The 21830-nt window shown below is 40.2% G+C and overlaps 1 protein-coding gene across 2 annotated transcripts in view; it reads left to right on the top strand.

Moving 5' to 3' along the window:
• LOC126416741 (serine/threonine-protein phosphatase 6 regulatory ankyrin repeat subunit A-like) overlaps nucleotides 1–21830 on the top strand; it is a 716260-nt gene that overhangs the window by 27247 nt on the left and 667183 nt on the right. The window contains exons 1-3 of one of the 2 annotated variants that reach the window (XM_050084577.1): nucleotides 7063–7157; nucleotides 14017–14100; nucleotides 17053–17259. In XM_050084577.1, the coding sequence (XP_049940534.1) occupies nucleotides 7083–7157; nucleotides 14017–14100; nucleotides 17053–17259 (366 nt within the window). In that variant the 5' untranslated portion in view covers nucleotides 7063–7082. Of the gene's footprint in view, nucleotides 1–7062; nucleotides 7158–14016; nucleotides 14101–17052; nucleotides 17260–21830 lie in introns of those variants that run through there. The other variant, XM_050084586.1, reaches the window with a different exon arrangement.

The raw sequence follows: 21830 nt of genomic DNA, 5'->3' as shown, positions 1-21830 counted from the left end.
GCCTTGATCCAAAGCTTTCAGTATGTCATGTGAGAAAAGTACAAGTTGTGTTCCACATGATTGATGTTTTTGGTATCCATACTGATTGGTATGGAAGAGGTCATTCAGTTTGAGATATGTCATTATGTTCAACAAATCTATGTCAAAGATATTGGATGGAAGTTTAGCAGATCCTTTCTACTACCCTTCATGTAGAAGGACATTACCTGTGCTTTCTTCCAAGTACTGGGCATGTTTTTTTGTTTGAGGGATCTTCGATAGATTATAGTTAGAAGAGGGGGTAACTCAGCTGAAAATTAATATAGAATCTGATAGGGATCCCATCGGGCCCTGGAGATTTGTTTGATTTTAGTGATTTTGGCTGTTTCTCAACTCCACTGACACTAATACTGATTTCGCTTATCTTTTTAGTTGTGTGAGGATTGAATAGCAGCAGTTCTTCTGGGTTTTCCTTTTTGAAGGAACAAGCATTTGAGCTTTCAATTTGCTACCCTCAGGTTCATTTCCTCTCTCATTTTCTAGGGACTGGACACTAACTTTGGTGTCACTAAAACCCTTTGCATGCGACCAGGATTTCTTTGGTTTTGTGAAATATCATTTGACAGTATTCTGCTGTGGTAGTCACTGAAGGCTTCATGCATTGCCCTCTCAACAGCCAAATGTGTTTTATGCAGCATCTCTCTATGAATAGTCCTATGCTTTGTTTTACACCTATTATGTAGTAGTCTCTGTTTCTTTAGAAGTTCCTTCACTGTGACTGTATACCACAGAGGGTCCCTCCCATTATGAACTGTTCTGCTGGGTACACATCTATTCAGTGCATGATGAAATATTATTTTAAACTTGAGCCTTACTTCCTCTACATACCCCTGCCCTATGCTGAAAGATTCAAGTTTCTCTTTGAGATATGACACTACCAATTTTTGTACAAGGATAATACCAAAAGTATAGTCTCCTATTTTTCTATAAGTACATAGACCTGTTTATTTCTACAATGGTTTACATCAGTTTACAACTTGAACATTTAGCTATTTTTTGACATAATCACCATTTCTGTCAATGCATTTTTGTTGACGGTGTGGCAAATTTGTATGCCCATGTCATACCAGCTCACTGCCATGCTGTTCAGAAAGTTATGAACCTCTTCTTTCACCTCGTCATCAGAGCTGAATCACTTTCCGGTCAAATGTTCTTTTAACCCAGGGAACAGGTGATAGTCACTGGCTGCCAAGTCAGGGTGGGTGGGTGATTATGTTCCACTGAAACTGTTGCAGGAGAGCAACAGTTTGCCGAGTGATGTGTGGGCGTGCGTTGTCATGGAGAATGTGTACGCCCTTGCTCAACATTACTCTTCTCCATTTCTGAATTGCCTGTTTGAGTTTTTCAGAGTCTCACAGTACCTGTCAGTGTTAATTGTGGTCCCAGTGGGCATCAAGTCGACCATCAATAACCCTTTCCGATCCCAAAAAACGGTTGTCATAACCAGCTGCAAACTCTCTGCACCACTTATGAACATTTTTGACGTCCACACACGACTCACTTCCATCAATTGGTGATGGATTTCAATCGGCACAGTGCCCTTTGTGTTCAAAAACCGAATAACTGTACACATTTCGCACTTGGTGGTAACATCCAACAGGAACTCCATTCTCAATGGCTGCAAGCCAAGGCTGAGCGCCTCAGCGCAGCGTGTGCATGTTTACACACAGCACGCGAAGCACTCTTCATAAGAGTGTGTTCAACTGCTACACAAACAGGGTTCTCAGGGTTCTGTACTTATAAAAAAATAGGAGACCTTACTTTTGGGATTACTCTTGTATCTAGTTTTTTGAACATAAACAAAGATGATGTAACTTACCAAACGAAAGTGCTGGCATGTTGATAGACACACAAACATACACAGAAGTGTTTGTTTGTGTGTCTATCAACATGCCAGCACTTTTGTTTGCTAAGTTACATCGTCTTTGTTTTTAGATATATTTTTCCCATGTGGTATGTTTCCCTCTATTATATATATATATCTTTCTGATTCTTTTGGTTGCCCTTCATACTTTAGTAGTTATTGTTGCTGTAACAGCACTATAAACACTGATACCACTTTCAATGTGGATATCCCCCAAAGAGGTCAGGTCTATTGGTAGCCATTAGATCCAGTATATCTTCATCATGAGTGGGGTTCCAAACTATCTGTTCTATGTAGTTTTCAGAGGAGACATTTAGTAATGTTTCACAGGATGTCTTATCATGTGCACCACTAACAAAACTGTAATTTTCCTAATTGGTTGTTGGATGATTAAAGTCTCCACTGATGATTACAATACGACTGGGGAACTTACATACAAGTGAAATGAGGTTTTTCTAAAGTTTTCAGTTACATCAGGAGATGACTGTGGTGGGCAATAGAAGGATCCAATTACCTCTTTATGCTCGCCCATGATATCGAGTCCTGCCCAAACAGTTTCACTTGTAGCTTCAATTTCTGTTGATGGATTTGAGTTTCTTGTCTACTGCAACAAATACACCACTCCATTCCCCATTAGCCTATCATTTTGATATACACTTATTTTCCCCAAAAATCTCACTGCTATCAATTTCAGGTTTCAATCGGCTTTCTGTACCTGTATGAGCTTCATTGCGTTTCAGGAGTGCTTTGAACTCTGGCATTTTGTTGTGAGTGCTTCGGCAGTTAACCACTAGTATTTTAATACTTTCACCTGTGGGAGACATTTCTTTCCATTTCACACTGATATGTATGGATGGAGAGTTGCCTTATCTAAAAAGTCCCTGTGTGCACTCCATGCACAGTCAGCTACCAGGGGAGCAGTCTATGATATGTAGTACACATGTGATCCATTTAGGGGCACCCTGCAGTTCTCAACCCTATGGCACACATCCAGGAAGTTGCAGTCTAGCTTGACACAGAACTTTTGAAGCCTCTGGTTGTCCTTCCACTCAACTCAGAACCACGGGGCCACAGTCCGTTCTATGGAAAATGCTGCAAATTGTGAGCATTGTTGGAACTCAATGCACAGGGCTGGTCTTCTCAACCAGTCATTGGAATGACCCAAGTATGACCATGGACTCCAGACAATAGGAAGCATTTGTTCTAACATGCACCACAATCTGCAGCTGCCTGCACCCTGTTCCCTTAATAGCTGCCAGAATAGCCCCTTCAACATGTTGAATGAGAAGCCAAGGCATTTGCCATACATGTGAACAGCCCACAATTGATAGACCCCTTCCCTTTTGCTTTTGCCTCCTCTTGACACTGAACAAAACAGATTTTGCCAAAATAGGTGAAGTGAGTCCCACTGTCTCAGTTTCAGTTTCAGTGAAAGAAGCAACTTGTACTTGTTGGTTGGGGGGATCAATACAACATGCTGAGACCTCTCTGGTACCCATCTACACTGTATAGGATGCCTAGATAATGTCAGTTTTCAGGCCACTTCTCAAGTAAGCGTGACAATAGAATCAAAGAAATTAAAACACATACTGCTAGGATTGGAGAGCATAGTCCAAATGGGTGTGGTGTAACTGTAATGCTCTGGGAACTTAAATGGGAATTCTTGTAAAACCCTGAACTGTAAATTTAGATAACTTGTATTTGAGGAATACTTTGCAACCATTTTGCTGCCATCACTGTGTATTTCATATAGGGTTTTAGAATAAGATAAAGAGAGACTGGAGTGCACCATGGTGTACAGGCAGTCATTTCTGCTCAATACGCAAATTCAGTACGATGAAAACTGTTAATTGCAAGGTAGATGCTACCATGCAATGTACCCTGGCTTGCAGAATATGTATGTAATTTAATTGGATAGATAAAAAATCTACTCACAAAGCAGCGGCAGAAGACACATGTAAAAGGAGCTTATAATTAGGCAAGCTTTTGGAGCCAGTGGCTCCTTCTTCAGGCAGAAGGGTTGAAGGGAAAGGAAGAGGGGTGGAGGAAAAGGTCCAGTGAGGTCTAGGAAAGGGGTAGATTTTGGGAAAGACACCCAGAACCATGGGTCAGGAGAGACTTGCTGGACAGGGTGAGGAGGAAAGACTGATTGTTGGGGACTGTGGGTGTTCTGCTGCCACTTAGTAGATTTTTTATCCATCCAATTAAATTATTCTGTCAATAATTGAGAGTATATATGTACCAGTCCTCAACCTCCACTAATTTCAAGTTGCTGCCCCTCGTACATCATTTGTCACTCAACAACATCTTGCCTCTGTACTTCCGCCTCGACTGACATCTCTGCCCAAACTCTTTATTTTTACATATGTCTGCCTGTGTCTGTATATGTGCGGATGGATATGTGTGTGTGTGTGAGTGTATATGTGTCCCTTTTTCCCCCTAAGGTAAGTCTTTCCGCTCCCATGATTGGAATGACTCCTTACCCTCTCCCTTAAAACCCACATCCTTTCGTCTTTCCCTCTCCTTCCCTCTTTCCTGATGAAGCAACTGTGGGTTGTGAAAGCTTGAAATTTGTATGTGTGTTTTTTATTGTGTCTATCTACCAGCGCTTTCTCGTTTGGTAAGTCACAGCATCTTTGTTTTTAATATACTTTTCCCATGTGGAATGTTTCTTTCTATTATATTCAGAGTATATATGTAGATTTATATGTATATTAGTCACTCTCAGACCGAATGTGTCAGACCTTTATTATTGGAAAAATCATCTGGGCTGCATATTTTCAAAGAAAGACATACCAACCCTAAGCTAAGTTTTAAATCATAACTTCTAACTCTTTGGAAACACATACACAGTGATGCAATAGCATAGTCAGTAAGTGTATGCTGTACCTCCTGAAAACTCACAAACAATGACCATAAAAATTTACTAACGCAAGAGGGAAAACAATAAATGCGAAACATGAAGTTCAATTGATTAAAGTCCCCAAAAAGGTTTTAATGAATTTTTGCTCTCCATTAGAATGTGTGATAATTTGAAACTTCATGGAAGAGTAAAAGATTAAAACTGTGTGCTAGATAAGAATCCAAGCCTGGGATCTTTGTCCTTCTTGGGCAAGTGCTCTACTGAACAGCTATCCAATTGTGACTCACAACCCAATGAGAAGCCTAGAGTAGATGACATTTTGTCAGAATTACTGAGTTCCTTAGGAGAGCCAGCTGTATCAAAACTATTCCACATGGTGTGCAAGACTTATGAGACAGGCAAAATGCCCACACACTTCACAAAGAATTGAACTCCAAAGAAGGCAGGTGCTGACAATTGTGCCATCAGTCATGATCCCAAAATACTGACATGAATTGTTTACACAAGAATGGAAAAACTGGTGGAAGCCAACTTGGGGAAGATAAATATGGATTCTGGAAAAATGTAAGAACTCGTGAGACAGTACTGACCATATGACTTATATTACAAATAGGTTAAGGAAGAGCAAACCTATGTTTATAGCATTTGTAGATTCAGAGAAAGCTTTTAAGAATGTTGACTGGAATACACTCTTTGAAATTCTAAAGATAACAGGGATATAATGAAGGGAGTGAAAGGGTATTTACAGCTTGTACTGAAACCAGACTGCTGTTCTATGAGTCTAAGAGTATTAAAGGCAAGCAGTGGTTCAGAAAGGAGTGAGATGGGGTTGTAGCTTATCCCTGATATTATTCATTCTGTACATTGAGCAAGCTGTGTAGGGTACCAAGGAGAAATAAATAAAAAAATTAAAGTTAACGGGAAATAAATTAAAACTTGGAAGTTTGCTGAGGACATTTAATTCTGTCAGTGACAGCAAAAGAAATGGAAGAGGAGTTAAATGGGATGGATAGTGTCTTGAAAACAGGTTATAAGATCAATGTCAGCAAAAGTAAAACAAATGTAATGGAATGTAGCCATATTAAATCGGTAGTCCTGAGGGGAGTATTAGGAAATGAGACACTAAAAGTAGTGGACGAGGTTTGCTATTCGGGCAGCAAAATAATTGATGATTGCCAAAGTAGAGGGGAAATGAAACACAGACTGGCAACAGCAAGAAAATAAAACTTCCTGTCAGATTAAAACTGTGTGCCCGACCGAGACTCGAACTCGGGACTTTTGCCTTTCGCGAGCAAGTGCTCTACCACTTGAGCTACCGAAGCACGACTCATGCCCGGTACTCACAGCTTTACTTCTGCCAGTACCTCGTCTCCTACCTTCCAAACTTTACAGAAGCTCTCCTGCGAACCATGCAGAACTAGCACTCCTGAAAGAAAGGATATTGCGGAGACATGGCTTAGCCACAGCCTGGGGGATGTTTCCAGAATGAGATTTTCACTCTGCAGCGGAGTGTGCGCTGATATGAAACTTCCTGGCAGATTAAAACTGTGTGCCCGACCGAGACTCGAACTCGGGACCTTTGTCTTTTGCAGACAAGTGCTCTACCATCTGAGCTACCGAAGCACGACTCACGCCCGGTACTCACAGCTTTACTTCTGCCAGTACCTCGTCTCCTACCTTCCAAACTTTACAGAAACTCTCCTGCAAACCATGCAGAACTAGCACTCCTGAAAGAAAGGATATTGTGGAGACATGGCTTAGCCACAGCCTGGGAGATGTTTCCAGAATGAGATTTTCACTCTGCAGCGGAGTGTGCGCTGATATGAAACTTCCTGGCAGATTAAAACTGTGTGCCCGACCGAGACTCGAACTTGGGACCTTTGCCTTTTGCGGGCAAGATTAGGTGGATAGATCAAATAACTGATGAAGAGGTATTGAATCAAATTATTGAAAAGGCAATTTTTGGCACAACTGGACTAAAACTAGGGATTGGTTGATAGACTCATACTGAGGCATCAGCGAATGGTAGAGCACTTGCCCGCGAAAGGCAAAGGTCCCAAGTTCAAGTCTCGGTCGGGCACACAGTTTTAATCTGCCAGGAAGTTTCATATCAGAGCACACTCCGCTGCAGAGTGAAAATCTCATTCTGGAAGCGTGAAAATCTCATTCTGGAAGCAAGAAAATAATTTCCAAAAAAGAGGAATTTGTTAACATATAAATTTAATTGTTAGTAATTCTTTTCTGAAGATATGTGTATGGAATGTGGCCTAAAAGGAAAGTGAAATGTGGATGGCAAGCAGTTCACACAAGAAGAGAATGGAAGCTTTTGAAATGTGTGATTACAGAAGAATGCTGGAGATTAGGTGGATAGATCAAATAACTGATGAAGAGGTATTGAATCAAATTATTGAAAAGGCAATTTTTAGCACAGCTGGACTAAAACTAGGGATTGGTTGATAGACTCATACTGAGGCATCAGCGAATGGTCAGTTTGGTAATGGAGGATAGTGTGGGAGTACAAAGAGGAAGACCAAGGCTTGACTTTAGTAAGCAGGTTCAAGTTGATGTAAGTTGCAATAGTTATATAGTTATAAAGATACTTGCACCAGTTTTTGAACTGGAGATAACAACAACAACAATGCACATCTTGAAAAGAAAATAGTGCAAATTAACAATGATATCTTAGAACTGCTTTACATTTTATTGTATTTATTGCAGTTGAAGATGACAGATAGATGGAAAGGAATGAAATAAACAGAGGAGTGGAAATGGTCTGGAATAATTTTGGTAAATGAAAGAGAGTTTTCAAATCTAAATTACAGAATGTCTAAGTGCCCAAAATGAAATTTTAACAGTCTGTTTGTGTTATGAGACTGAATTGTGGCAGTGAGAAATAGCCCATTGATTCAGCAAGCACTAACAGACAGAAGGTTTCTCTGCAATCAAAAGAGAAAAGCACTTTTGAAATTACTGGTAGAGTAATTATCTCTATAATTAAAATTATCCAACAGTGGAAAATCCGAATGGAATGTAAAAAAATTATGAAAAGGAAAGTTGCCACTCACCATATAGTGGAAATGCTGGGTTGCAGGTAGGCACAACAAAAAGACTGTCACAAATGGGCTTTCAGCCAACAAGACCTTTATCAGCAGAGGCCTTGTTGGCCAAAAGCTTATTTGTGACTGTCTTTTCATTGTGCCTATCTGTGACTCAGCATCTCCGCTAGGTGGTGAGTCGCAACTTGCCTTTGTATAATATTATTGTAACGAAAATAAAATGAAGTTTTATTTCACATAGCTTGGTGAAGGGATAGTAAATGGAAGTATTTTTTGTATATCAAGAGCTAAAGAAAGACTCAGATGATGAGCTAATGATAGGTAGTTAAATGACATGACTATGTAAGCATAGATCATATGTGGTTTAAATTCAAAGAAATAGTTATGACGGCAACCGACAGATATATATCAAATAAATTAATAAGAGATTGTGCTGGTCCTCCATGGTATGAAAACCAGGTAAGAGCACTATTACAGAAGCAACAAAGGAAGCATGCCAAATTTAAAAGAATGCAAAATCCCCAAGACTGGAAATGTTTTACAGAAGTTCAAAATTTAGTGCAAATTTCAGTGCAAGATGTTTTAATAGTTTCCACAGTGAAACTCTGTCTCAAAATCTGGTGAAAAATCCAAAGAGGTTCTGGTTGAATGTAAAGCACACTAGTAGCAAGACGCAATCAATACCTTCACTGTATGATAACAATGGTCGTGTTATTGATGACAGTGCCAGTAAAGCAATATTATTAAACACAGTTTTATGAAATTCCTCCACAAAAGAAGACAAAGAAAATACTATAGAATTCAAATCCAGAACAACTGCCAATATGAGTAATGTAGAAGCATATATCCTTGGTGCAGCAAGTCTTCCAGTCCAGATTGTGTACCAGTCAGGTTCCTTTCAGAGTATGCTGATGCAATAGCTCCTTACTTAGCAACCATATAGAACCAGTCACTCATAGAAAGTCCCATACCCAAAGACTGGGAAGTTGTACAAGCCACACCAATATCCAAGAAAAGAAATAGGCGTAATCCGCTGAATTACAGACCCACGTCACTAATGTTGATTTTCAGTAAAATTTTGGAACTGATGCTATGCTCAAACATTATGAATCATCTCAAAGAAAACAATTTATTGCCAAGTAGCCAACACAGTTTGAGAAAATATTGTTCTTGTGAAACAGAACTATTCTCTATCGTCACGAAGTAATGAGTGCTATTGACAGAGAACATAAAATTGATTCCATATTTTTGGAGTATCATCTCAGTTGTGTGACTAGATTTGTGATTTCATCTCAGAAAGGTCACAGTTCATAATAACTGAAGGAAATTCATTGAGTTAAAGAGAAGTAATATCTGATGTTTCCCAAGAAAGCATTATAGGACTTCTGTTGTCCTGATCTACTTAAATTATTTTGGTGACAGTCTGTGCAACCTTCTTAGACGGTTTGCAGATGATGCTGTCATTTACCATGTTGTAAAGTTATTTGATGATCAAAACGAATTGCATAATGATTTAGACAAGATACCTGGATGGTGCAAGAAATGGCAATTGACTCTAAATCATGAAAAGTGCGAAGTCATCCACATGAGCACTAAAAAGAATCCACTAAATTTCAGTTACATGATAAGTCACATAAATCTGAAGTGTGTAAACACAACTAAATACTTAGGTATTACAACTATGAATAACTTAAATTGGAATGATCACGTTGATAATGTTGTGGGGAAATCAAATCAAAGACTGCAAATTATTGGTAGAACGTTTAGAAACTGTAATGGGCGTGCTCAAGAGGCTGCTTATGCTATGCTTGTCTGCCCTTTTCTGGAGTCTTGGCATACAGTGTGGGATCCACATAACATAGGACTGACAGAGTAAAGCAAAAAAGTTCAAAGAAAGGAAGCTCATTTTGTATTATCACAAAATAGGGGAGACAGTGCCACAGGTATGATACGTGAATTGGCAGTCATAAATTTCAATCACTATCTTTCTCCTCAGAGTATGAAAATGTTTTGTTAGCACACACTTACATAGGGAGAATTGGACATCATAATAAAATAAGAGAAACAGAGAGCACACAGAAAGATTAAAGAGTTCTTTTTTCCAGTGCCCTGGTCGAGAGTGGTACGGTAGAGAAGTAGCTTGAAGGTGGTTCAATGAACCCTCTGTCAGGCACTTAATTGTGAACTGCAGAATAATCATGTAGATGTGTACGTAGTTGTAGAAAATATGCAGGTGCAACAAGGATTCCTATTGCTGAAAGAATGTAATGCAGAGGGAGGTTTGGAGGAAGTTTTCGTGCAACATTACTTTCTTTGCAGGTCATTCAGTCTTCTGCTATCACTGGAACGCCCATGCAGGCCTTCTCATAAATCAGAAATTTTATTGCAGTTCTTTTGTTGTTGGTAGTAGGTTCCAAATGAAGGGTTTCATGTAATAGTCTTCCAGAATTGCATTACAGCTTTAATACTTATTCTAACAGTCAATAATAGTTGATGGCAAATGTATAATGAAAATAACTAACAAGAATGTACTTGGGAAGCAAACTTGCTGAAGTTACTCAGCCATAGGAAGTGAAAATACCAATGTGGAATGTGACAGATGTAATTAGTATATTTGGAGCCTTTTGTTTGTGTTAATTTTTCTGACAGAAGGCATGTGGAACATATCTTGAAGAAAATTAAAATGTATGTGATGAGAGCAAAGCAGTCATTAATCTGTAAGTGGATTTGGTTACCACAGTGCTTTACTTGACATGGTGCTATTAGCAATAGTGTGCCTTTGCCTTCCTCTGATCTGAGAAATAGTTGACCCTGCCACTTACAGATGGAATTACAGTATTGATTGACTGTTCTGTTAGTTCTTTGTAGAATATTTTATACATTATGAATTAATTGTAGATATTACATCAGTGTTGTGAGTATTTCATTCATAATGGAATTACAGTGTGCAGGGAATTCAGATGTCAGTGCAGCTTGGTATTCTTGGCATACAGAAGCCATTTGTTGAGGTGAAAGTATGAAGAAGGCAGAAATGTGGAGCAAATGGAGGTTTAATCACAAAGGTTTTGATTTATAGTGTGATATTTAACCATTAAACAGGATTACCTGATACACAATGTACTCAATAACACTCTATGCTTTCCTTCTTTCTATTTGCTGTCTTTTATCAGTAATCCACTATTACTACATTGGGCCATTCTTTCATCTGCATATTGGAGTAAACTAATGGATTTTACAAGCACTGTATTATTCTTTTACACCAGCAGAGGAGTAAATAGATAAAAATAATCTATAAAACTTTTTATATTTTTAGTCTTCATTAGCAGTTTCCTTTGCTCAAAATATTATCATAAATTTAGTTCCCATTTCTGTAAAAGACATGTAGTATTTTAGATATAGTTATCTGATATATTGTCTTCATTTTTTATTTTAATTTGTTACTATATCAAGTGTGACAATTATTTATTTGAAGTGAGGACAAAGCATCTAAGAATGCATACTGTCCATTTGGATAGTTGACTGTAATCCAGTTTGTAGTATCACTATGGTAAATGACCTTAATTTTATATTTAACATTGCAGCAAAACCATATAAACAGCCTTACAAATAGGAACTTCTACTATGGAGTTTGTAGAGGTTGTTATGCAGAAATAACTTTATTTTTTCAAATTAAATTTATTCCATTTTAGAATCTTTACATCACAGTGTAATAAAATCTGAAAATGTGTTAGTAAGTTTCTTAATGCAAAAATTTGTCTGTGTGAATTCAAACATGAAGTGAAACTTTAATTATTTCAAAGTAAGCTGTTGGCCATTAAAAAGTAAAGGTAACATGCTCTCATACTCATAATTATCATTGTCATTAAAGATAATGAACATCCAGCTAATTGTAGAAACCTGCAGAAGATTGGTAGCATGAAATAAGTATTTTGCCATTTATCAGATGCAAACAAATAAAAATCACTGCAAGATAAGTAATTATCTACTAACTTCATTGTGAAAAGGAAAGTTGCTACTCACCATATAGAGAAGGCACTACAAAAGCACTGTCACAAAAAATAGCTTTAGGCCAGTAAGGCCTTCATCAGAACTAGACAGCCAACACACATATACACACTCACGCAAACGCAACTCACACACGCATGACTGTAGTCTTGGCAACTGAGGCCACACTGCGAGCAGCAGCACTGGTGCATGATGTGAGTGGTGACTGGGTGGGAGTAAGGAGGAGGCTGGGGCGGGGAGGGGGAGGAATAATAGGGTAGGGTTGGCAGACAGTGAGGTGCTGTTGGGGAGCACACAGGGACGAGGTGCAAAGAGGGCAGGGCAGCTATGTCAGGAGGTTAGGTTGACGAAGGGAGCGGAGAGGTGGAGAGGGGGATAGCGGAAAGGGAGAGAATCAAAAGGACTGAGTGCGATGGAGGAATGAGGGCTGTGTAGTGCTGGAATGCTGGAATGGGAACAGAGAAGGGGCTGGATGCCAGAGGACAATGACTAATGAAGGGAATGTAGAACATATTCTAAGGAAAGTTCCCACCTGCACAATTCAGAAAAACTGGTGTTAGTGGGAAGGATCAATATCACAGCAGTCTGTGATATTGAAATGAAGGATATCATGTTTGGCAGCATGTTCAGCAACAGGGTGGTCCACTTGTTTCTTGGCCACAGTTTGTCAGTGGCCATTCATGTGAACAGACAGCTTGTTGGTTGTCATGCCCGATAGAATGCACAGTGGTTGCAGCTTAGCTTGTAGATCACATGACTGGTTTCACAGGTAGCCCTGCCTTTGATGGGATAGGTGATATTTGAGACCGGACTGGAGTAGGTGGTGGTGGGAGGATGTAGTGGGCAGGCCTTGCGTCTAGGTCTGTTCCAGGGGTATGAGACAAGAGGTAAGGGGTTGGGAGCAGGGATTGTGTAGGGATGTATGAGTATACTGTGTAGATTCAGTGGATGGCAGAATAGCACTGTGGGATGGGTGGAAAGGATAGTAGGTAGGAAATTTCTCAATTCGGGGCATGATGAGAGGTAGCCAAAACCCTGGCAGAAAATGTAATTCAGTCGCTCCTTGCAATATATCCTACATTACCATAACCTTCCTGGCCTCAGCCTTTGTTAGTCAGTGTCTTCTCCCATCCAGCCCCTTCCCTGTTCCCTTTCCAGCATTACACGGCCCTCATTCCTCCATTACACCCAGTCTTTTTAATTATCTCCTTTTCTGCTACCCCCCTCCCCTCCTGCCCACCTCTCTGCTCCCTCCATCAACCTCCTGATTGCATGTAGCTGCCCTACCCTCTTTCCACCTCGTCCCTGTGCTCTCCCCAACAACCCGTCACTGTCCACCACCCCTACACTACTATCTCTCCCCCTCCCCACCCCAGCCTCCTCCTTACCCCCACCCAGTCACCACACTCATCATGCACGGCATCAGTTGCCTGAGCCTGCAGTCATGTGTGTGTGTGAGTTGTGTTTGCGTGAGTGTGTATGTGTGTGTTTGCCATCTAATTCTGATGAAAGCATTACTGGCCGAAAGCCATTATTTGTGACAGTGTTTGTTTTGTACCTATCTACAACTCAGCATCTCCGTTATATGATGAGAAGCAAACTTTCCATATCACAATATTGTTACATTCCATCCTGGATTTTCCATTTTTTGATTATTGACAAACTTCACATTCTTCAGATGTGAACCCACAAAGAGTAAATAAAATGTTCAGCTTACATCATTGGAAAGCTACAGTGGTATCCTTCATATCCTTCTTCAAATGAATGGTCACCGACAAAGAATGTAAACTGTAGCTTGTTATGCTTTTGTAGAGCATACAGGGGAATATTGATCCCTGGTTCAATACTAGGCAGTTTAGATTCATTCTTCCAGAACTAGTACCTCATGAATTTCACTTGACTAACTACTCACATGAACAATATACATTTGATTATTTCTTTACATAATTACAGTGTCTTAACTCAATTTAATTAATTTATGATAATTGTTTGATTGTGCTCAAGTTTGCACAAACATTATTGAGTTACAAGAATGATTTACATTTTTAAGAAACTGACACAGCAGATTATTTCATAGCTTGATTCACTTTATGATCTTCCTGTCTTATGCATGTGATATTGTGCCAATTATATACAGATATAAAAACTAATTACAGTAAATTTGAAAGTGTCCAATTTTTGTATTTTAGGCACATTTTGTCTTAAAACACAAAATGGGGGCGATGGAAGATGATTGGCGTTTGAGACAGGCAGTATACAATGGAGATATCAAGGTGAGCAGATAAAAGCGTCTTGTTCACTGGTCATCATAAGAAGAGCTGCACCCAGAAGTACCTAACTGATCCACTGCAAACTGGGTGGATATGTTGCACACCATCAGCTATGACAGTGGTTACTTTTGTATGGTTGGCCGTGCACTCAGGGACCTTTGATGGGGCCCTGTAGTTTATATAAGGGGGACCCAAGTGGCCATACCAGCCAGTATGACAGCTGTTAGAATCACTAGCGTATCACCTGAATCTGCACTATGCCAAAACAACATGTTAGACAGCAGACTGTTCAGCTACATAAGTTCAAGAGAGGCTGGATTGTGGTGTTGCAGGGGGGTAGATGGTCCCATCACTGTATTGTGCACCACATTTGACATACAGGCACCCCCATTGCATATTTCTGGCAGCAGTGGATGAAGGAAAGCACACATGCACACATTGTAGTTTCTGGACAACTGACATGCATCACATGGAAGGATGGGTTAATGGATTGTCCACTGCACATGTGCAGATCCAATGCAATGATAGAAACCATTCAGTGAGCTGACCTGCCTTCTATGGAACATCCTCAAAGTGCTAGTACGAGGGCTATTCAGAAAGTAGAGAACGTTTTGGCATTAAAAAAAAACTAAGTACAAGAAATACATTTTATTATATACATTTGCAAGAGAGATGGACATACTACTGTTCCACATAGTCACCAAACACATTGAGGCACTTATCATAGTGGTGGACAAGCTATGAAAGACCTTCGTCATAAAATTCTGCCGCCTGAGGCTTTAGCCAGTCAGACACGCCTGCCTGCAGTTCCGTGTCATCATCAAAGCGTTGCGTTACAAGCCAGTTCTTCATCTTGGGAAACAAGTGGAAGTCGCTTGGTGCAAGATCAAGGCTGTAGGGCGGATGAGGGAATATTTCCCATTTGAATGAATTAAGGAGTTCCTTTGTGCAGTTTGCCATGTGAGGTCGGACATTGTTGTGCAAAAGCAAAATTTTGGATGTCAGGTTTCCTCGGCGTTTCCTTTTAACTGCTCTTCTAAGGCTGTGCAAAGTTTGACAGTACCAGGCAGAATTTATGGTTGCTCCACATTCGAAAAAATCAATAAGAAGCATACCTTGCCTGTCCCAAAACACTGTCACCATCAACTTCCTTGCTGACAAGGTTTTTGGGGGGACCTTGTGTACCTCCATTCCACGGACTGTAATTTTGTCTCGCAAGCCTCATCACCTGTTATGATTTGATCCAGTAATGAATCACCTTGTTTGTGGTAGGCTCCAGAAATGTCAACATTGCCCCCATTCGCTGTTCTTTATGGTGCTCTGTAAGCAATTTGGGCGCCCATCATGAACAAAATTTGTGGTAGCCTAGCTTTTGAGTGACAATTTCAAACAATAAAGTCTGTGAAACTTTTGGAAATGAAAGCGAAAGCTCTGTTATTGTGAAGTGGCGGTTTTCACGAATCATTTCATCAACTTTAGTGACAAGATTGTCAGTCACAGTGCTAGGGCATCCACTCTTCTCTTCATCATGAACATTGGTTCAGCCATTTTTGAACCAAATGCACCATTTCCAGATGGAACATTCACTCATTATGTTGTTTTGATACACTTCACACAGTTCACGATAAACTTCTATAGGTTTTAGGTTTTTTGTGAACAAAAACTGCGCCTCACAACTGGCGTGATTTTCGATTGGGGTGCACATTTCAAATTCGAATATTAAAAAAACCAGATGTGCAGAGACATTCCCGCTGTCATGGATGGATGCTGACTGAGCTGCCGAGCATGCACTTACCAAAATATATGCTATCAGTGCTTACCTAGTGGCGTCAGACGGAAACATTCCCTACTTTCTGAATAGCCCTCATACCATTGGCAGACAATGGCATCGGGCAGGGCTTGCCTCACGCTGACTGTTACAACGGTTGCCCACTCACATCCCCCAAGACATTGTGCCCAACTCACTTGGTGTCAGTAGTGATTGACATGGAGCCCTGCAAGTTGACAGTGGGTCATCTTTAGTGACAAGTTCCACATCTGCCTTGGAGATGGTGACCATTGGGTCTGTTTCTGGAGGCACAGTGGAGAGTGCCACAAGGAGCAGTTTTTGGTCTCCCAGTACACATCCCACCAGTCTGGTGTGATGGTCTTAGGAGGGATATCTAGTGATGCCAATTCACTATTAGTATTCCTAACTGTCCCTGTGACAGCTGCACAATATATGGAGGAGGTCCTGCAACAGATAGCTTTGGCATTTGTGAATGTCCATGGCCATGGTCTATTTCAACAGAACACCACTCAACTTCATACCACTGCCATCTCCTAAACATGCCTTGCAGCTGTGGGTTCACTGCCATAGCCAATTGCATTGCCTGATCTCTCCCAGAGTGAGAATTTGTCAGGTACCATGTCGCATGCCATGAGGCCTCCAACTCCACCCGCCAATCTGCAGGAACTACACACTCAGGTGCAACCAGCATGGGATAGAGCATCACAGGACTACCATGTGAGACCTGTACAACTCCAAGCTGTGACATCTGGACGCTTATATTCACAACCACGAGGGTCCGATGTTATACTAACACAAACATTTTGTAGCCATGTAGTGCAATAAATATTGGTCCTTCAAAGATGAAAGTGGAATCATTTTGTGTGTGAGGTACCATCTACCTGCATGCCAGTGATTGCAATCTGCCTTGCTTTTCTGAGTGCACCTCTTTTTATGATGATCATTGTAATTAAAGTACAGCATTTACAGGATTAAATTTAGTGAAATGACTCAGTTGACTGTTTTTAAAATATAACTTTGAATATTGTCAATTGCTGAGAAACTGGTGTCTTCAATTTTCTATTTTATTACTGATGACTGTTGTCATTTCAGAAATTTGGCACTTACTTTAATTTCCTTACTTACAGCCAGTGGCTGTTCCAGACTATAATTTTGTTTGTTTTTAGACTCTGAGGGAAATGATTTCCAATGGTGCTGATCCAAGAATTAAAGATAATGAAGGTACATCCATTTTAATGGATGGAGCACGCTGTGGACATTTGGAAATGGTTAAGTTCTTGGTAGAGGAGGTTTGCATGTCACTGGAAGAATGTGATAAGAATGGAAACACAACCCTCTTGATTGCTTCATTACCAACATACTTAAATCTTGAGGTAAGTTCTGGAAAAAAAAGACTTTTTTAGTTATTCATATTTCATTTTGTCTAGTCAGGTATTCTTTCAGCATTCAGTAAATTATTCCCCATTCCCCTTGCTCATTTCAAAGCTAGTTATAATGGTGCGAAGCTATTTGAATTCGATATATTACCCATGATGGAGAGAAAATGTCTTATTACTTCGGCAAAAGAAATAGTTAGTTGTGGCACCTTGTGAGGTGCCTATTTGAAGCCTTTATTCTGCTCTAAGCGTCTTATTGAAGAAAGTTCATTGAATAACAGTGTTATGGGAAATAATGCAGTAATATACATCACACAACTTTTAAATAACATGACTTTTTCCACATTTATTGCCACTTTCGGCAATATGATAACCAGTTTCAGTCTTCATATTAAAGACTGGTTACAGGCAGTCACTTTCACAATCCTACAAAACAGTATGACAGTGGAAAGTTAAACACAGTGCACTTTAGTATATGAATTCTTACCACATAATATCATGACATTGGCTTCAGTTTATACTGGCAGTGAACACATCACACTTCTTGATAAAATAGTACAAATAAATGTATGTCTAAGTCAAAACAATAGGTGGCCAAAGTCTGAATTATTCACACATTGTCTCAAGGAAAAAGTTCTTAAAATTAATACTAGTCACTAGTTCAATTTGATATGTTAACTACGTCACACAGATACACTGAGCTTGTGAATACAGGCTACAGACATGCACTTATTTTGTGAACTTGTTACATAGATGTTACTGCTAGGATTTTGGAACACAGACTTTCAAGGAGACATTAGCATGTTAAGAGTGGTGTGTGAACTTTCACGACTTGTAACATAGTTCTGGCCTGAGTGCTTACTTCACATGGACTCAGAATATTTTGGGGTGAGATAGGCCTTATAAAGAAAAAGAAAGGCAGTAAGAGTGGTAGCTAATGCAAACAGGAGAGAGCCTTGTAGAGAAATCTTCAGAAAATTGAAATACTAACCATCTACTCTATGTACATTCCGCATGCAATAATGTTTGTGAAACAAACTTCAGAATATAATGTAACAAACGCATATAGGTAAAATACAAGTGGAAGAGAAAATTTTTCGCAGAATTACAAGTAAAGAAAAGGCTGCAGACTGTAATACACATACAACTGGAATCCTCTTTTATAATAGACTTCCATCTGGCATCAAGACAGTTAATTTAAATACTTTAAAGAATAAACTTCAGCATTTATTAATAAAAAAAAAAAACCTTATTCAGAGGAAGTTGTAATATCTCTTTGCAAAACAGTATGTATATCATAAGTTTGTTTTTGCAACACAGAAATGATAATTTCTTATCTTCACACACTTTATCAATGTATGCATTTATATTTCAAGCTGTAAAGTCTCTGTGCACAACAGTGTATATAGCATAATTTCTGACCTTCACTATTTATATCAGTGTGTGCACATATGTACATTAACCAAACCCTTGTGTATGTGAACTAAAATCTATGACAATGTCTGGAAACTGATTGTTATAAAGACAGTAAACAAACAAATAAACAAATAATTTTAATTAAGTAGCTAAGGATATCATTTACTCTAGAACAATTGGAACAACAAAGTTATAATGTCACACTTGGGAATCTAACAGTCATAACAGCATAAAAGGTAACAGTAGTTTTGGATATTTTTGCCATTTGATTACAGTCATTTCTTAAGATAATTACTTTTAGGAAAGCTTAAATAGCTCATTGTAAAGAGTGGATTCAGGGTTTTGTTATAAGTGGTTACTTTTAATTAATAGGGTTTACAGAAAGACTAAATATACCATTTAAATCAGTGGATCAAAAAATTATCATAGCAAAATTTCAGCTTTCTCTGTTTCAACCTGACTGTGAAATTTTATTTGAGTTGCAGCTGCACATGGCTGGTAAAACAACATTTAATAATAGGAGTTCAGTTTGAACTTTGATTTACACAACCACCACACTAGATTCAGAAACAGTTTCATTGTAGACCTTGGTTCCTTGTCTATGACACTGATTGGAGTTGTTCAAATACACTCCTGGAAATTGAAATAAGAACACCGTGAATTCATTGTCCCAGGAAGGGGAAACTTTATTGACACATTCCTGGGGTCAGATACATCACGTGATCACACTGACAGAACCACAGGCACATAGACACAGGCAACAGAGCATGCACAATGTCGGCACTAGTACAGTGTATATCCACCTTTCGCAGCAATGCAGGCTGCTATTCTCCCATGGAGACGATCGTAGAGATGCTGGATGTAGTCCTGTGGAATGGCTTGCCATGCCATTTCCACCTGGCGCCTCAGTTGGACCAGCGTTCGTGCTGGACGTGCAGACCGCGTGAGACGACGCTTCATCTAGTCCCAAACATGCTCAATGGGGGACAGATCCGGAGATCTTGCTGGCCAGGGTAGTTGACTTACACCTTCTAGAGCACATTGGGTGGCACGGGATACATGCGGACGTGCATTGTCCTGTTGGAACAGCAAGTTCCCTTGCCGGTCTAGGAATGGTAGAACGATGGGTTCGATGACGGTTTGGATGTACCGTGCACTATTCAGTGTCCCCTCGACGATCACCAGTGGTGTACGGCCAGTGTAGGAGATCGCTCCCCACACCATGATGCCGGGTGTTGGCCCTGTGTGCCTCGGTCGTATGCAGTCCTGATTGTGGCGCTCACCTGCACGGCGCCAAACACGCATACGACCATCATTGGCACCAAGGCAGAAGCGACTCTCATCGCTGAAGACGACACGTCTCCATTCGTCCCTCCATTCACGCCTGTCGCGACACCACTGGAGACGGGCTGCACGATGTTGGGGCGTGAGCGGAAGACGGCCTAACGGTGTGCGGGACCGTAGCCCAGCTTCATGGAGACGGTTGCGAATGGTCCTCGCCGATACCCCAGGAGCAACAGTGTCCCTAATTTGCTGGGAAGTGGCGGTGCGGTCCCCTACGGCACTGCGTAGGATCCTACGGTCTTGGCGTGCATCCGTGCGTCGCTGCGGTCCGGTCCCAGGTCGACGGGCACGTGCACCTTCCGCCGACCACTGGCGACAACATCGATGTACTGTGGAGACCTCACGCCCCACGTGTTGAGCAATTCGGCGGTACGTCCACCCGGCCTCCCGCATGCCCACTATACGCCCTCGCTCAAAGTCCGTCAACTGCACATACGGCTCACGTTCACGCTGTCGCGGCATGCTACCAGTGTTAAAGACTGCGATGGAGCTCCGTATGCCACGGCAAACTGGCTGACACTGACGGCGGCGGTGCACAAATGCTGCGCAGCTAGCGCCATTCGACGGCCAACACCGCGGTTCCTGGTGTGTCCGCTGTGCCGTGCGTGTGATCATTGCTTGTACAGCCCTCTCGCAGTGTCCGGAGCAAGTATGGTGGGTCTGACACACCGGTGTCAATGTGTTCTCTTTTCCATTTCCAGGAGTGTATTAGGCAAGACACTGGGAATCCCCACAAAACTAAAAGAGAATTAAAATGGTATATCACTAATTCTCCATTACAAATTTTCTGATTATCAAGGTTCATGAATGGAAAATTACTGTTAGTTGCATGAAAATTAACAATGTTCATTGTAGTCAGGTCTCTGTTCTTGCAGCATTCTTGGTGTTCTTACTTGTTAGATAAATATCAATATGACCCTGTAAATATTAAGCTAGCCACAGAAGATAAACAGCAGATGTTTACATAAATAAAGCTGCATTATTTTTTTGAAGTAGTGGCCTTCCTGCTAATTTTGGCTGTTAATATTACCCTATGTAAATAAAAGGAATATACAGTACTTTAATGATAGTTACCCTCTATATCAGTGTATATATAAATGATTAAATGTATATTTCTGAGAATTTCTGGAAGCTTAACGGTGTCGTGCATAATGTACTCCAACAGTTATGAACTACATGTGCATATTCTATAAATTTTAGTAGTAGTGTCTTGTTAAGAAAATAATTTCCCCAATAAAAGTTACAGTTCTTTTAAGTGTGAGACACGACAAGACATCTGGCAAAACAGGTCTCTGGAAATTACTTAGAACAGATAGTTCAGAAGTCCAATCAAGATGAACATATATTTCATTTAATGACAAAAACTTACATTGAAATCTTTGACTGGAAACTGGTATATGTTACCATGAGGTGATTGTTGCAGTGATCACCAAAGTACGAAGGGCAACTGAAATAAGTGGAAAGATTTACACATTCAGTAAACTAGACGAGGGGCTGTAGTGTCATATCTCAAGCATGAATACTAAATATTAGCTTTGGACTGAAGCAAGCAGAGGAAATGTGGCTCAACTTTGAAACAACAGTTGAGAGCATGCAGTGGATAAATACATACCTAGTAGAACAGTATGTGATGAGAGGGACCATACATAGTATACAGTCTCTGCGAAGAAACTTCTAAAGTAACAATGGCTATTGCACATAAGGCATTCCTTAAGACTATAGGTAGAGATATGTGTAAAGAATGGAAAGTCCAGGATGGAGTAACAACAATATGAAAAGGATAGAGTGCTACTCATCACATAGAGGAG

Source organism: Schistocerca serialis, chromosome 1 (assembly GCF_023864345.2).
Source record: "Schistocerca serialis cubense isolate TAMUIC-IGC-003099 chromosome 1, iqSchSeri2.2, whole genome shotgun sequence".
Lineage (NCBI taxonomy): Eukaryota > Metazoa > Arthropoda > Insecta > Orthoptera > Acrididae > Schistocerca > Schistocerca serialis.
The sequence above is the reverse complement of the archived record's forward strand: the minus strand, read 5'-3'. Positions and strand labels throughout refer to the sequence as shown.